We start from the raw sequence: 16,035 nt of genomic DNA, 5'->3' as shown, positions 1-16,035 counted from the left end.
GGTGAAGAATTTTGCATTCGAGTCAACGACTGCACATCCTAGACTTGTAGGAAGGGACCTTCAACTTTAAAAAATGCGGTCTCTTTTCGACTTAATATATAAATAGTTATATTTGCTCAGAGAGAACAAACGTAGTTAAAGTTTTACGTACTTGTCACTTATAAGAATAACATATTAATTTTTTGTTACATTTTTGTTACATAATAATTTATTTAATAAACCTGACTTATCTGATTATATACTCTAAAATTATCTTTAACTTTACCGATGTTCTGTTTTTAAGGCGTAACACAACTTAGTTTTTTAAAATGAAGCACCCTAAGTATCTTTAGATACATATTTTAATTGATCTCTTATTAGGCTTTGCAACCACAATTTATTTTAATTAGATATTACAATTTTCAAATATCGATATTTCAGTTTTTTCAACTAGAACACCCTGTATTTTATTAGTATACCTCATTCTCTTTTTGTTCTGTATCTTTTATTTCCTAGGTTTAAAGTAGATAGTTACTACACTATTATTTGAAAAAAAACAAACTAGAACATCGATATTTGAAAATTATAAAGTTAACCTTTCATTGTCATATAATTTCCAGAAAATTGGAACAACGTGGCAATGTCGCAATAGAATTTCTAAAGTAAACTGTGGTTGTAAAGACTTTATGAACATGTCAGTCAAAATATATATGTCAAAATATATATGGTGTCTGATTAAAAAAAAACTGAATTTAAAATATAGTGTTCAAAGAACCGAACAACTTTATGTTTTTGGATTCTTTTGTGTTTCTAATAATTAATGAGATATCGAGGACCGCGCGCTTAGTGACTCACCCTGTATATTTCCGAGGTGAGGGAAGTATTAAAATTAAATTAATTACTGATTTAACCTTCTGAAAATGCGAATGAACTTAAAGACTAAGAACCAGAAACGGAAAATTAAGAAATTCTGTCACAAAAAAGAAGAAAGGCAAAAAAAACTAATTTATTTGAGGAACTAAACTTTTAGAAAACAAAAAATCGAAAGTTCAAAATTTAAAAAATCGAAAAATTGAGAACTTGTAAAATAGAAGAATAAAAAATTGAAAAATCGAGAAACTGAAAAATTCCAAACTGAAAGGACGAAAAATTGGGAAATTGAAAAATCGAAACATCGAAAAATTGGAAAATCGAAAAATCTAAAGTTAAAAATGTTAAATAAAAAAATAACGAAAAATCGAAGAATAAAAAAGTCGAAAAATCGGAAAATTGAAGAACCGAAATATTGAAAAATGTAAAAAATTGGAAAATCGAAAAACTCAAAAATTCCCAAAAATGAAATGTCGAAAAATTGCCATATGTAAGGAAAATTGAAAAATTGAGCAATCCCCAAACTGAAATATCGAAAAATTGAGAAATCGAAAATTTGAAATTTCGAGAAATCGAAAAGCTGGAAAGTCGAAAAATTAAAAATTGAAATAATTTGAATAAAAAAAACGAAAAATCGGAAAAAAACATCGAAAGATCGAGAAATCGAAAATCGAAAATGTAAAAATCGAAAAATTAGAAAATCGGGAAATAGAAAAGTCGAAAATGGGAAAATTAAGACTTGATATTGATAAATCCCAAAACTGAAATGTTGAATAATTGAGAAATGTAAGAAAAAATTGGGGAATCGAACAATCAAAAATCCAAAATTTAAAAATCGAAAAACTGAAAAATTCAAAACTGGAAGGACAAAAAAATTGGGAAATCGAAAAACTGAAAAATAGAAACAACGAAAAATTGAAAAACCGAGAAATCAAAATCGAACAAAATTGAAAAATCGAAAAATTTTAAATAAAAAAAAAAATAACGAAAAATCGAAAAACTGAAAAATCGAAAAAATATTTAAAAACCGAAAAATCTAAGACCTAGCAATCGAAAAATCGAAAAATCGAGAAATCCCCAAACTGAAATTTCGAAAAATTGAAAAATGTAAGAAAAATTTGAGGAATCGAAGAATGAAAAATCCAAAATTTAAAAATCGAAAAATTTAAAATTTGGAAAATAGAAGAACCGAAAAATTGAAAAATCGAGAAACTGCAAAATTTCAAACTGAAAGGACAAAAAAATTGGGAAATCGAAAACCTGAAAAATCGAAACATGGAAAAATTGAAAAACCGAGAAATCAAAATCGATCAAAATTGAAAAATCGAAGTGAAAAATTGAAAAATTTTAAATTAAAAAAAAAAAATAACGAAAAATCGAAAAACTGAAAAATCGAAAAATTATTTAAAAACCGGAAAATCTAAGACCTAGCAATCGAAAAATCGAAAAATCGAGAAATCCCCAAACTGAAATTTCGAAAAATTGAGAAATCGAAAATTTGAAATTTCGAGAAATCGAAAAGCCGAAAAGTCGAAAAATGGACGAGAAATGGAAACATCAAAAGATGGAGAAATCAGAAATCGAAGTAGGCCAAAATTCAAAAATTGAAATTAAAAATTGAAATATTTTGAATAAAAAAAAAAAAAACGAAAAATCGAAAAAATAAAACATCGAAATTTCGATAAATCCAGATGTTTAAAAATCAAAAAAGTGAAAACTCAAAAAAATTAAAAACCGAAAAATCTAAAACCGATCAGTCGAAAAATCGAAAGATCGAGAAATCGAAAATCGCAAAATCTAAAATGTAAAAATCAAAAAATTAGAAAATCGGGAAATAGAAAAGTCGAAAATGGGAAAATTAAGACTTGAAATATTGATAAATCCCAAAACTGAAATGTCGAATAATTGAAAAATGTAAGAAAAATTTGGGGAATCCAAAAATCAAAAATCCAAAATTTAAAAATCGAAAAATTTTAAATTTGGAAAATAGAAGAATCGAAAAATTGAAAAGTCGAGAAACTGAAAAATTCCAAACCGAAAGGACGAAAAATTGAAAAATCGAAACATCGAAAAATTGGAAAATCGAAAAATCGAAAAGCCATAAAGTCGAAAAATTGAAAAACCGAGAAATCGAAATAGGCCAAAATCGAAAAATCGAAAGTTAAAAATGTTAAATAAAAAAATAACGAAACATCGAAAAACAGAAACATCAAAATCTCGATAAATCGTAAAATTGAAAAATCTAAAATTCGAAAATCGAAAAGTTAGAAAATCCAAGAATAGAAAAGTCGAAAAATCGGAAAATTGACGAACCGAAATATTGAAAAATGTAAAAAAAAATTGGAAAATCGAAAAACTGAAAAATCCCAAAAATGAAATGTCGAAAATTGCCATATGTAAGGAAAATCGAAAAATTGAGAAATCGAAAATTTGAAATTTCGAGAAATCGAAAAGCTGAAAAGTCGAAAAATTGACGAGAAACGGAAACATTAAGTTTTTTTTTTTATGGTGATCACTTTACAACTACAAAATTAGAAAATGGGGAAATAGATAAGTCGAAAATAGGAAAATTAAGACTTGATATTGATAAGTCCCAAAACTGAAATGTCGAATAATTGAAAAATGTAATAAAAATTTGAGGAATCGAAAAATCGAAAATCCAAAATTTAAAAATAGAAAAATTTAAAATTTGGAAAATAGAAGAATCGAAAAATTGAAAGGTCGAGAAACTGAAAAATTCCAAACTGAAAGGACAAACAAATTGGGAAACCGAAAAATTAAAAAATCGAAACATCGAAAAATTGGAAAACCGAGAAATCAAATTAGGACAAAATTGAAAAATCGAAGTGAAAAATTGAAAAATTTTAAATAAAAAAAATAACGAAAAATCAAAAAATTTGAAAATCGAAAAACTGAAAAATCCCTAAACTGAAATATCGTAAAATTGAAAAATCGAAAAGCCGAAAAGTCGAAAAATTGACGAGAAATGGAAACATCAAAAGATGGAGAAATCGAGAAATCGAAATAGGCCAAAATTCAAAAATCGAAATTAAAAATTGAAATATTTTGAAAATCGAAAAAATAAAACATCGAAATTTCGATAAATCGAGATGTTTAAAAATCGAAAAATTGAAAACTCAAAAAAATTAAAAACCGAAAAATCTAAAATCGATCAGTCTAAAAATCGAAAGATCGAGAAATCGAAAATCGCAAAATTGAAAAATCTAAAATGTAAAAAAAATCGAAAAATTAGAAAATCGGGAAATAGAAAAGTCGAAAATGGGAAAATTAAGACTTGAAATATTGATAAATTCCAAAACTGAAATGTCGAATAATTGAAAAATGTAAGAACAATTTGAAGAATCGAAAAATCAAAAATCCAAAACTTAAAAATCGAAAAATTTTAAATTTGGAAAATAGAAGAATCGAGAAATTGAAAAGTCGAGAAACTGAAAAATTCCAAACTGAAAGGACAAAGGAATTGGGAAATCGAAAAATTGAAAAATCGAAATATCGAAAAATTGAAAAACCGAGAAATCGAAACAGGCCAAAGTAGAAAATTCGAAAGTTAAAAATGTTAAATAAAAAAATTATGAAAAATCGAAAAATAGAAACATGGAAATCTCGATAAATCGGAAAATTGAAGAACCGAAATATTGAAAAATGTAAAAAGATTGGAAAATCGAAAAACTGAAAAATCCCAAAAATGAAATGTCGAAAAATGAGACATCGAAAATTTAAAATTTGGAGAAATCGAAAAGCCGAAAAGTCGAAAAATTGACGAGAAATGGAAACATCAAAAGATGGAGAAATCGAGAAATGAAATAGGCCAAAATTCAAAAATCGAAATTAAAAATTGAAATACATATTTTGAATAAAAAAAACAAAAATCGAAAAAATAAAACATCGAAATTTCGATAAATCGAGATGTTTAAAAATCGAAAAAGTGAAAACTCAAAAAAATTAAAAACCGAAAAATCTAAAACCGATCAGTCGAAAAATCGAAAGATCGAGAAATCGAAAATCGCAAAATTGAAAAATCTAAAATGTAAAAATCGAAAAATTAGAAAATCGGGGAATATAAAAGTCGAAAATGGGAAAATTAAGACTTGAAATATTGATAAATCCCAAAAACTGAAATGCCGAATAATTGAAAAATGTAAGAAAAATTTGAGGAATCGAAAAATCAAAAATCCAAAATTTAAAAATCGAAAAATTAAAAATTTGGAAAATAGAAGAATCGAAAAATTGAAAAGTCGAGAAACTCAAAAAATTCCAAACTGAAAGGACAAAAAATTGGGAAATCGAAAAATTGAAAAATCCAAACATCGAAAAATTGAAAAACTGAGAAATCAAAGTAGAACAAAATTGAAAAATTGAAAACCTGAAAAATCGAAAAATTATTTAAAAACCGAAAAAACAAAGACCTAGCAATCGAAAAATCGAAAGATCGAGAAATCCCCAAACTGAAATATCGAAAAATTGAGAAATCGAAAATTTGAAATTTCGAGAAATCGAAAAGCCGAAAAGTCGAAAAATTGACGAGAAATGGAAACATCAAAAGATGGAGAAATCAGAAATCGAAATAGGCCAAAATTCAAAAATCGAAATTAAAAATTGAAATATTTTGAATAAAAAAAAAAAAAACGAAAAATCGAAAAAATAAAACATCGAAATTTCGATAAATCGAGTTGTTTAAAAATCGAAAAAGTGAAAACTCAAAAAAATTAAATAAAAACCGAAAAATCTAAAACCGATCAGTCGAAAAATCTAAAGATCGAGAAATCGAAAAATTAGAAAATCGGGAAATAGAAAACTCGAAAATGGGAAAATTAAGACTTGAAATATTGATAAATCCCAAAACCGAAATGTCGAATAATTGAAAATTGTAAGAAAAATTTGAGGAATCGAAAAATCAAAAATCCAAAATTTAAAAATCGAAAAATTTTAAATTTGGAAAATAGAAGAATCGGAAAATTGAAACGTCGAGAAACTGAAAAATTCCAAACGGAAAGGACAAAAAATTTGGGAAATCGAAAAATTGAAAAATCGAAACATCGAAAAATTGAAAAACCGAGAAATCAAAATCGAACAAAATTGAAAAATCGAAGTGAAGAATTGAAAAATTTTAAATAAAAAAAAAATTACGAAAAATCGAAAAATTTAAAACCCGAAAAATCGAAGAAAGGTCCAGCAAAAAATTGAAAAAATCAAACTTCTAATGAAAAAACAACAGCGTCTGAAATTAAGAGAAGAATATATGACAGCAGTCATGAACTCTGGATATCATTTGCAAAATTTTGTATTTGAGTAAACGTTTTTTTTTTGAAAAGTTTTACATAAAAAATGTACATTAGAGAATTTTTTGAAACCATATGATTTGCAAGCAATTTGTAAATAATTACAAATTAAAACACCGTTTTAAGTATTAAAACTTTACAATGTATAAACTGTAGATTGTTGATAAATCAAATAAAAATATTTAAGATATGTAAATACCAGGGACGATCTAAATTTTTCTCTTTTTTTTCATACGAAATGAGCAAAAATGTTTTGAATTCTGTTGTACTCAAACACATCACAATTAAATAAGTAACGTATTTTTTTAAATAATAATCTCCTTTGATGTTGTTGTGGACTAAATAAATGCTTGTCGTTTAACATTATGTTCTGTCTTCGCAGACATTACACTCAATAGGAGGATTTTTTTTATTTTGGGTGTCGAAAATATTGAAAATCATTCTCACACATCCGTAATTTTCCATCGCATTCACGGACATCCCAACAACTGAAGATAACATTTAACAAATTATTAAAAATCACCTTTCTGTAACAAATTCGCATGAACTTGTTCCCATTATACTACTGCGAGAATACTTGTCAGATTATGCAATTCAGAACAAACGAAGTCGTTTTTTCCCAAAACTGGTTTATTAACCCAGTATAAAAACGCGCCCAACGCTCCACCAACCATCATTCACCGACCACCAACACTCAAGCAACAATGGCATTCAGGGTACTACCCCAAACCCAACTCCACCCCTTCAAAACTAAACTGTTTTAATCTTTCAGCTCGTAGTATTGTGCGCCGCTTTGGCTTGCGCCAACGCTGGATACCTCGGCGGTTACGCTGCCGCCCCCGCCTTGGCCTACGGCGCCGCCCCCGCCTTGGCCTACGGAGCCGCCCCCGCTTTGGCCTACGGCGCCGCCGCCCCCACCCTCGGCAGCACCTACCACGGCAGACTCGCCTCCCCCGCCGTAGCCTACGCCGCCCCCGCCGCTCTCGCCGCCCCAGCCATCACCTCCCAGCACTCCAACATCATCCGCAGCTTCGGCAACTTGGGACAAGTCTCCACTTACTCCAAGAGCATCGACACCCCCTTCTCCAGCGTCCGCAAACACGACATCCGTGTGTCCAACCCCGGAGTTAGGACCGCCATCGCCGCCGCCCCCGCCGTAGCCTACGGAGGATACGCCGCCCCAGCCATCAGCACCTACCACGGAGGCTATGCCGCCCCAGCCATCAGTGCCTACGCCGCCCCAGCCATCGGCGCCTATGCTTCCCACGCCATCGCCGCCCCAGCCGTCGGCGTCGCTTACTCCGCCGCCCCCGCCGTATCCCATCTGACCTACGCCTCCAACTACGCCAACTACGGATGGTAAATCTAGTCGTAGACCTTCCACAATATTTATTGTTGCCTTTATTAATTTATATGTTCGACGAAATAAAACTAAAAAAATCATAGTCCATGACTTTCTTTCATAGTACTAATCCATGTATGATTGGTTGCCTATCACACCACGGGAAGAAACACCACAAAACCACCACAGTACAGTAGATAAGGTTCAATTTATTTAAAAAAAATTACAGAAACAAATTAAAATTGCAAACCCAGAAATATAAATCCGAAACACGACCCATCAATTCTTGTAAATTCTCGAAATCGAGCCATTCCCCATGAAAAAGTCCGCTTTTCCGTAACCAATGTTTCTGCTGGAGTCGATCCTGGTACTGCTCAGCAGCTCCGAGTTCTCCAACGAGCTGGTGGACCTGGACCTGTTCACCACCTTGGGTACCGACAGCGACATTTTCGTGGAGTTGGACGTGACGTTCATGGGACCCACCATGGGCGACATGTACGGGGAGCTGCAGGGGGTGTTGTGGGGCGTCCCCAGCGACCTGTTACACGGACTGCAGCGAACACTTGGAGAACAAGACAGCTTGAGGGTGGTCTGGGGGCAGCAGGGGCCGCAACGTGGGCTGCTTACGTTCATGTCGGACTTGCTGCGGCGCGGGGGGCAGCAGCCGCCCCCGGTGTAGTACACTTGGCGGCGGTAGACCACTTCGTCGACGGCCATCAGATTAGGGCTGTTATAGCCGGGCACGAGTTGGTTCGATTTGTTCATGACGGGTACTGAATGGGTACTGATGAGTTTTTGTAGGAAACGTTTTTATTAAAGTATATTTTTTGGTACTATGGAAGTAGCATGACTCCAGTGACGGCGGCCCCACACGGTACTTGTCGATAATTGAGCGAAAAGCCACGATTTGCGACGTCAGTGGCGTCGCTGCCGTCTGTCACAACTGTCATAACAAACGGCTTCGAGGAACCTACAATCGGTTAATTATTTTCTGGGACACTAAATTCAAAAAAACGTACTAGTGACCGTGGGGAATTCGTTTCCACAAAACCTATCCGTTGCAGACATAGTACCATTGGTAAAAGTGGGATTGGGAATCACCACGAAGTCCGTGTCGCACATGGTACCACTCATGGGGTTTCCGGGTAAACCAGGAGTGACATCTGTTAGGGCTGTGTCGCCACTGACGGTAAAAGAGGTCGAGTCCGGTCCTTGGCTCCACTCTATAGCGCAGTACCCGGGTTGCATCTGCACACACACCCCATAATTCTCATTGGCTAGTTGTCTGGTTCCTGGTCTCGTCATGTTGGCAGGATTGACAACCAAAGCACCACTCAAGGTGGTACCGTAATTGAAACTGTTGACAGTACCTGTGAGGTCTGTATAATACATGAGGCAGCCAGTCGGAGCTACAAACACATAAATGAATTTGAAACTTTGAACGGTTGGGAGTAGTACCAAGACTGGGACAGTCGCACGCCAGCTGGGTTACCTTGATGTTCCACGAACGACCATAACTAGCTAAAGCCCCAGTATTTATCATAAGAGTGATATCGCTATCCCCGTTGAAGTTAACATAAATGTGTTGGCCACTGTTCTCCCCACAGATAATAGGGATGTTGGAGGCCCCTCCAGACACAATAAGGGAGTCAGTAACGCAGTTACCGTTACCATCAGGCTGGGCCAAATTTAGGTTTAAGAAGTCGAGTCGCACCTACACATAACAATAGTACCAAATTCAAAAACATTAAACTAAACAAGTACCTGACATATATCCGGGTTGCACTTCTTAATCGTAAACGTGCAAGAACTGGAGTTGGAAATCGTGTTCGGAAACCCGGGATTGATAAAGTACGTGTTGTTGTAACTAGAGCTGTTGCCGCAAGTACCTTGAACTGCAATTTTCGTTACAATTAATGCCTTCACGGTACCCCTGGTACTTACAAATGCAGCAAGCCCCTATACCATTCGCGCAACTACCAGAACCCAGACCGCCGACGCTGCTGCACTCCCATCTGGTGTAGCACGTCCCCATGTACCCCTCGACGGAGTTGCACACGTCATTCGGGAATCGTACCAGCCCCACAGGCCAAACTAAAAATTTGGTTAAGTTTTTGAATCCCAAATTGTGTGTCTTACATTTTGCCGTTCTTGGTGTGGAAAACGTAGTCGGAAGAAGTACGGTCAGTACGACACAGAAAATTACCTTCATGGTGGCGCGATCGAGTGCAGTGTGTGTTTGCAATCGTGAACGAATAACGATGTCTTTTATTTGGGTGTTAATTGGTGGACAAACACCACCGAAAAAGTGTAACTGTGGTTTTAAAGTGGATCAGATTGCGCCAATTGGAACAAGGGTACCGTGTTAGTAGTACCGGGATCAAAGTTTTTATTGTTTGCTTAATTAATAAAGCGTTTGTTGTTGGTACTGTAGTCCAGTCCAGAATCTGCAAACTGGATCTTCGTATCATTTCGACCAGTTCGAAAATTTGGGTCCCCTCAAATTAAAACAGTACAACGAACCAAAGATCGTACCTACTTAATAATTACCGTAACCGTTAGTCCACGAAATGTTCGACCATTATGACACTTTTGTGTACTCAACATAATGTTGGCCCGCATTCTTAAAAAAACGTCAGTACGACCTCAGCATCGAGATGCACCCCTTGAGCTACTGCGCCATCGTTTGCTTTGTTTCTTTAGCGACGACGAGTACCACCTTAAACAATCGAACAGCGAAATGTAAGTCTTTTTTATTGTGAATAGTAGCGAGTATGAAAAAATCTTGAAGGGTTCCTTGGATGGGGCGTGGGCGTGGTACGCTTCCAAAACTCGGTCTGTAGCGGCGCCGATGGTTTCGATGGTACTTGCTACACGCGACGACAGTGTAACGAAATCGGAGGGGTGGCAACTGGATCGTGTGCTAGCCACATAGGAGTGTGTTGTATCGGTACGTACAACACCAAAGTAGTACCGATTTTTGAATTTTTGTTTTAGTGCAAATTACTTGTGGTGGTTCCTCGTCGTACAACAACACGTACTTTACGAGTCCCAACTACCCTACTACTTTTAATGGGGGGTCAACTTGTAGTGTTACCATAAAGCGGTGTAACCCTGACATCTGCCAAATCCGTATCGACTTTCTTACTTTTAAGCTAGCCCAGCCCGATGATAGTGGCAATTGCGTTAATGACGCCTTCTACGTCATCGGGGGAGCCTCCAACGTACCAGTACTTTGTGGAGAAAACACAGGTCAACACATTTACGTGGACTTTAACGGTGATACCGATATTCAACTAATAATAAACACGAACGCCGCCATAACCGCCTCTAGAGCTTGGAATTTCAAGATATCTCAAATCGGGTGTGACTGTCCTACTAAAGGTACTACCACTATTGTTAATTTGAGTTGGTTTAATACAAGCTTTGTAGCTCCCACGGGATGTCTTCAGTACTACACGGCGCTAAGTGGAGTTGTGATGAGCTTCAATTACGGTACTACTGGTCGTCAGAATGGTACCCGGCAACTCGCCAACGAGAATTATGGGGTTTGCGTGGAGATGCAGCCAGGGTACTGCTCCATAACGTGGAGTGCTGCTACGGGAGATATGTATGGGTTCACAGTAACGGGTGATACCAACATGGCGGTGGGTAACGGTACTGTAGGAACACCGGCTGCCGCGTTGAACGATGGTAACTGTACCACGGACTTCGTGGTCATTCCAAACCCCATGTATGTCGATACGACTTTGATGGGACCTAACACGGATCGGTTTTGTGGGAACGGGTTCAATCCAGTGACAAGTAAGTACCAATTTTTATTTTTAACCAAGTACCAACTGTATTTTGCAGCATCATCCAAACCCTTCGTCCTAACGGTGGTTACAGATGGTTCCGACGTACCTCCCACTGACGTAGCAAACCGAGGATTCTCATTAATGTACACCCAAAATCAATGTTCTGGGGCTTTATTAGGAAAATAAAATCTTGTTATGTGATTGTCATCATTGTTGAACACCGTCGTTGTGTATAAGTCAGTGAAAACCCGCGATTTTGGGTATCGTTGATTTCATTTCCGTTTGTGACAACGGTCAGAACGAACGGCTTCGAGCTAGCTAGAATTTTCAAAAAATTAACAACCAAAATCTGTACAAAAACACAAAAGTACTCACTAACAACAGTTGGAAAGTCCGTTCCACAAAACCTATCGGAATTGACAGGAGTACCATTAACGTACGAAGGGTTCGGAATTACCACGAAGTCCGAATTGCAGTCCGACCCAGTCAGGCTTACCATCCCCAAGGCACCCAAATCCCCCGAAACTATGAAACAGTTGTCACAGGCGGCGCTCCACTCGATGGAACAGTACCCAGGGATCATGGCCACACAGACCCCATAGTTTTCATTCACTAGTTCTCTAGTACCAGGAAGTCCAGTAGTAGGGTCTATCTCGTTACCAGAAGTACCGTAATTGAAGCTGTTCACAGTACCCGAGAGAGCGGTGTAGTACATCAAGCACCCAATCGGAGCTCTAGTTGGACAATCACAGGCGATTTGGGTGATCAAAAAATTCCAGTTCCGGCCTATATTTTCGGCACTTGAGGTCGTCACCGTCAGCTGAATGGTGTTATTCCCGTTGAAATCCACATAGACGTGTTGGCCTGTGTTTTCTCCACAGATTACAGGCACAGGTCCGGCTCCACCTGTTATAGTTAGGGCGTCCGTGTCGCACACGCCTTGCGGGTTAGGTTGGGCTAGGTTTAAACTCAAGAAGTCGATGCGAATCTAGAATTATATTGGTGCTTGATTGTCATTCGGGTGGTACTAACCTGGCAAATGTCGTTGTTGCACTTCTGGATTGTCAGGGTACAACTAGTACCATCCGTCGTGGGGTTTGGGAAATTGTCGTTGACGAAGTAGGTGTTGTTGTAGCTACTGGTTTCCCCACAGTGTCTTATAACTAACGAGTTTGGTGAAACTGAGTAGGCGCGAAATGGGGGTACTCACCAACACAGCACACCCCGATGTTTGAGGCGCAAGAACCGGAAGCCACTCCGTCCACGTCCTGGCATTGCCATCTCGTGTAACAAGTACCGAGATTATTACTAGCGGCCGTGCATACGCTATTTTCGAATCGTACCAAACCCACACCGAAAACTAAGTGAGTTATTAGGGTGGTACTAAACGTTGCGAGAGTCGTACTTACATCTAGACAGGCGGGTGTCGGTGGAAACTAGGGGTAAAATGAAAATGAAGACGAATATATTCATGGCAAATGTGAAGAGTTGTGTGAAGTGAACCGACTTCGTATAGAATATAAATGTGATTTTTTTTCCAAAGTTGTACTTCGCGAATTGCTGTGAACGCAGACGAACGGTACTTTTACATTTTTTTCTGTTAGTTTAGAGTAACTAGTCATTATTTTGTGTTTGCTGTGCATAGAGGAAGTGTGAATAAATATCAAGAGCAAATAGGCGAGGATGGTGGAACTTGTTATGTTTGAGTACCGTTGGTACTGATTTTTGTAACAGGGTTTTTTAGTGCGCTGAGTCACCCCATTTTCTCGAAAATGTGAAGAATACGCGCGTCTTTATATAATAATGATAAAATAAGAATTATAATATTAATTTGGTTTTGAGAAGACAAACTCATTCAAACCAAACTAACTTCTACGTGACATTCTTTCGATGTATAGACATAAATATACACTTGAGCTTCAGATTGCTATTACCTACTGCTGAAGGACAAGGGCTCGATGCCTCCGGTTTTTACTTTATAGCGGTTATCACAAAACGAAAATCGTAAAATCAAATTTTATAATTTTTTAAACAGCTGGATTTGTCGGATTATCCTTATAGCCTTCGATCAATTTTAATTGATCAAATAAAGAACTTCATTTTTTAGATTTGCTTAAAGTACTACCCTCTGAGAAAATAAAGGGCAGGGGGCCGGGTCTAGTACTAGCTAACATAAGTCTTATTGGTAGTACTTGGTAAGATAAGACTGATTTTGGCAAATGACATACCCTCTAACTAAGTAAAGGGTGGGTGGGTGGGGCTAGTAGATGCTAAGATAAGACTTATTACGGCAAATAACATATCCTCTGAGAAAATAGGGGTTTTTCAATTTTTCGAATTTTTAAATTTAGATTTTTCACTTTTTTGATGTTTCGATTTTCTGATCGTTTGATCTTCTACTTACTTGTCACTTTTAGATTTTTCGGTTTTTCCATTTATACATTTTTCAGTTTTCGATTTATCAGTTTATCGAAATTTTTGATTTTTCGAATTATCGTTTTTTTTATACCTACTAAATTTTTCAATTTTGAATTTTTCAATGTTTCGATTTTTCGATATCTCGACATTTTGATCATTTTTCGGTTTTCGATTTATCAATTTATGAAAATCTTTTGATTTTTCGAATGATCGTTTTTTTAGACTAAATTTTTCAATTTTGAATTTTCATTGTTTCTATTCTTCGGTATCTCGACATTTTGATGTTTCGATTTCTCGATGTGTCAATTTTTCGACATTTCAGTTTAGGGATTTTTCAGTTTCACGCTATTTCACTTTTTCGATTATTCAATTTTTCGATTTTTCAATTTTTCAATTTTTTAATTTTAATTTTTTTCTGCTACGATAAGACTGATTTTGGCAAAGACATTATAAGAAAATAGAGGGTGGGTGGGCGGGGTTATTACCTGCTAAGATAAAACTGATTTTGGCAAATGATGTACCTTCTAAGAAAACAGAGGGTGGGTGGGCGGGGCTAGTACTTGGTGAAATAAGACTGGTTTTGGCAAATTACATATCTTCCAAGAAAGTAAAGGGTGGGTGGGCGGGGCTAGTACTTGGTGAAATAAGACTCATTTTGGCAAATCACATACCTTCCAAGAAAGTAAAGGGTGGGTGGGCGGGGCTAGCACCTGCTAAGATAAAACTGATTTTGGCAAATGATATACCTTGTAAGAAAATAGAGGGTGGGTGGGCGGGGCTAGTACCTGCTAGGATAAAACTGATTTTGGCAAATGATATACCTTCTAAGAAAATAGAGGTTGGGTGGGCGGGGCTAGTAGCTGCTAAGATAAGACTTATTTCGACAAATGACATATCCTCTGAGAAAATAGGGGGTTTTTCAATTTTTTGAATTTTTAAATTTAGATTTTTCACTTTTTTGATGTTTCGATTATGGAAATTTTTCGATTCTACGAATTTTAGACTAAATTTGTCAATTTTGAATTTTTCAATGTCTCGATTTTTCGATATCTGGACATTTTGATGTTTCGATTTCTCGATGTTTCAATTTTTCAATTTCGAGTTCTCGATTTCTCGATTTTTCGACTTTCCGTTTTTCCAATTTTTCGACATTTCAGTTTCACGCTATTTCACTTTTTCGATTATTTAATTTTTCGATTTTTCAATTTTTCCATTTTTTTTAATTTTAAATTTTTCTGCTACGATAAGACTGATTTTGGCAAATGACGTACCTTATAAGAAACTAGAGGGTGGGTGGGCGGGGTTAGTACCTGCTAAGGTGAGGCTGAATTTGGCAAATGATGTACCTTCTAAGAAAACAGAGGGTGGGTGGGGGGGCTAGTACTTGGTGAGATAAGACTGATTTTGGCAAATCACATACCTTCCAAGAAAGTAAAGGGTGGGTGGGCGGGGCTAGTACCTGCTAAGATAAAATTGATTTTGGCAAATTATATACCTTCTAAGAAAATCGAGGGTGGGTGGGCGGGGCTAGTTCCTGCTAAGATAAAACTGAATTTGGCAAATCATATACCTTCTAAGAAAATAGAGGGTGGGTGGGCGGGGCTAGTACCTGCTAAGATAAAATTGATTTTGGCAAATTATATACCTTCTAAGAAAATCGAGGGTGGGTGGGCGGGGCTAGTACCTGCTAAGATAAAACTGATTTTGGCAAATCATATACCTTCTAAGAAAATAGAGGGTGGGTGGGCGGGGCTAGTACTTGGTGAGATGAGACTGATTTTGGCCCTATTAATCTTGAGAAAACTTATGAAATTTAAAGGTGTTAAATTGCAAATTTCCATAGTAAAAAGTTAAATTTTTAAATCCACCCGAAATGTGCAACATATCATCAATTTTTACTTGTGAGTTATCACTGCATTTATATTTTTTAGATTTGCTTATACAGGTGACTCAAAAAAATTAATGAATGTATCAATTTATTTGATTAATAAATCAGGAATTTCCCGGAAAATTTGGGGAATAAAATACCGTTACTTTTAGTATTACACTGCACCAATCCAAGTTGATATACGTGTCCTTGAAAAAATGTTGATGACGTCATCACAAAATTGTGTAAAGAAAAATCTCAACTTGAAAATGCTGGATATGTTTCATTGTACTTTAGGTACGAGGGAAGTTCTGTCGAAACAACTTTCGAATAATTTTGTTTTTTAAAAATGTAAAACCTAGGGGGCCCCAAATGTATATTTTTAAGAATGAAACCTTCTCAGGGCTTCTAATTTTCTTTTTTTAAAATGTAAAATTTCTCGGGGGTCTCAAGTGTCTTTTT

The 16,035-nt window shown here is 36.1% G+C and overlaps 4 protein-coding genes across 4 annotated transcripts; 2 read left to right on the top strand and 2 right to left on the bottom strand.

The window, feature by feature from the left end:
• Window positions 1–6,826: 6,826 nt before the first annotated feature.
• On the top strand, window positions 6,827–7,594 carry LOC135132989 (pupal cuticle protein C1B-like). Its single transcript, XM_064061211.1, has 2 exons — window positions 6,827–6,865; window positions 6,922–7,594. The coding sequence occupies exons 1-2, from the start codon at window positions 6,854–6,856 to the stop codon at window positions 7,510–7,512; spliced, it is 603 nt and encodes a 200-aa protein (XP_063917281.1). The 5' UTR covers window positions 6,827–6,853; the 3' UTR covers window positions 7,513–7,594.
• A 694-nt stretch (window positions 7,595–8,288) lies between these two features.
• On the bottom strand, window positions 8,289–10,121 carry LOC135133059 (uncharacterized). The gene is made up of 6 exons (XM_064061314.1): window positions 9,631–10,121; window positions 9,436–9,585; window positions 9,256–9,386; window positions 8,950–9,205; window positions 8,511–8,900; window positions 8,289–8,461 (listed from the first exon to the last, which is right to left on the bottom strand). The coding sequence occupies exons 1-6, from the start codon at window positions 9,701–9,703 to the stop codon at window positions 8,325–8,327; spliced, it is 1,137 nt and encodes a 378-aa protein (XP_063917384.1). The 5' UTR covers window positions 9,704–10,121; the 3' UTR covers window positions 8,289–8,324.
• Window positions 10,122–10,148: 27 nt separating this feature from the next.
• LOC135133049 (uncharacterized) lies at window positions 10,149–11,474 on the top strand. Its single transcript, XM_064061303.1, has 5 exons — window positions 10,149–10,233; window positions 10,283–10,441; window positions 10,489–10,875; window positions 10,924–11,295; window positions 11,344–11,474. The coding sequence occupies exons 1-5, from the start codon at window positions 10,149–10,151 to the stop codon at window positions 11,472–11,474; spliced, it is 1,134 nt and encodes a 377-aa protein (XP_063917373.1).
• On the bottom strand, window positions 11,327–12,761 carry LOC135133042 (uncharacterized). The gene is made up of 5 exons (XM_064061290.1): window positions 12,698–12,761; window positions 12,499–12,648; window positions 12,321–12,451; window positions 11,664–12,276; window positions 11,327–11,606 (listed from the first exon to the last, which is right to left on the bottom strand). Exons 1-5 carry the CDS (start codon window positions 12,759–12,761, stop codon window positions 11,482–11,484), a joined length of 1,083 nt encoding a protein of 360 aa, XP_063917360.1. The 3' UTR covers window positions 11,327–11,481.
• Window positions 12,762–16,035: the final 3,274 nt, after the last annotated feature.

Source organism: Zophobas morio, unplaced genomic scaffold (assembly GCF_036711695.1).
Source record: "Zophobas morio isolate AGI-343-1 ecotype UQ-CSIRO unplaced genomic scaffold, CSIRO_AGI_Zmor_V1 ptg000003l, whole genome shotgun sequence".
NCBI classification, from domain to species: domain Eukaryota; kingdom Metazoa; phylum Arthropoda; class Insecta; order Coleoptera; family Tenebrionidae; genus Zophobas; species Zophobas morio.
Note: the sequence above shows the minus strand (reverse complement) of the source record. Positions and strands in the feature narration are given on the sequence as shown.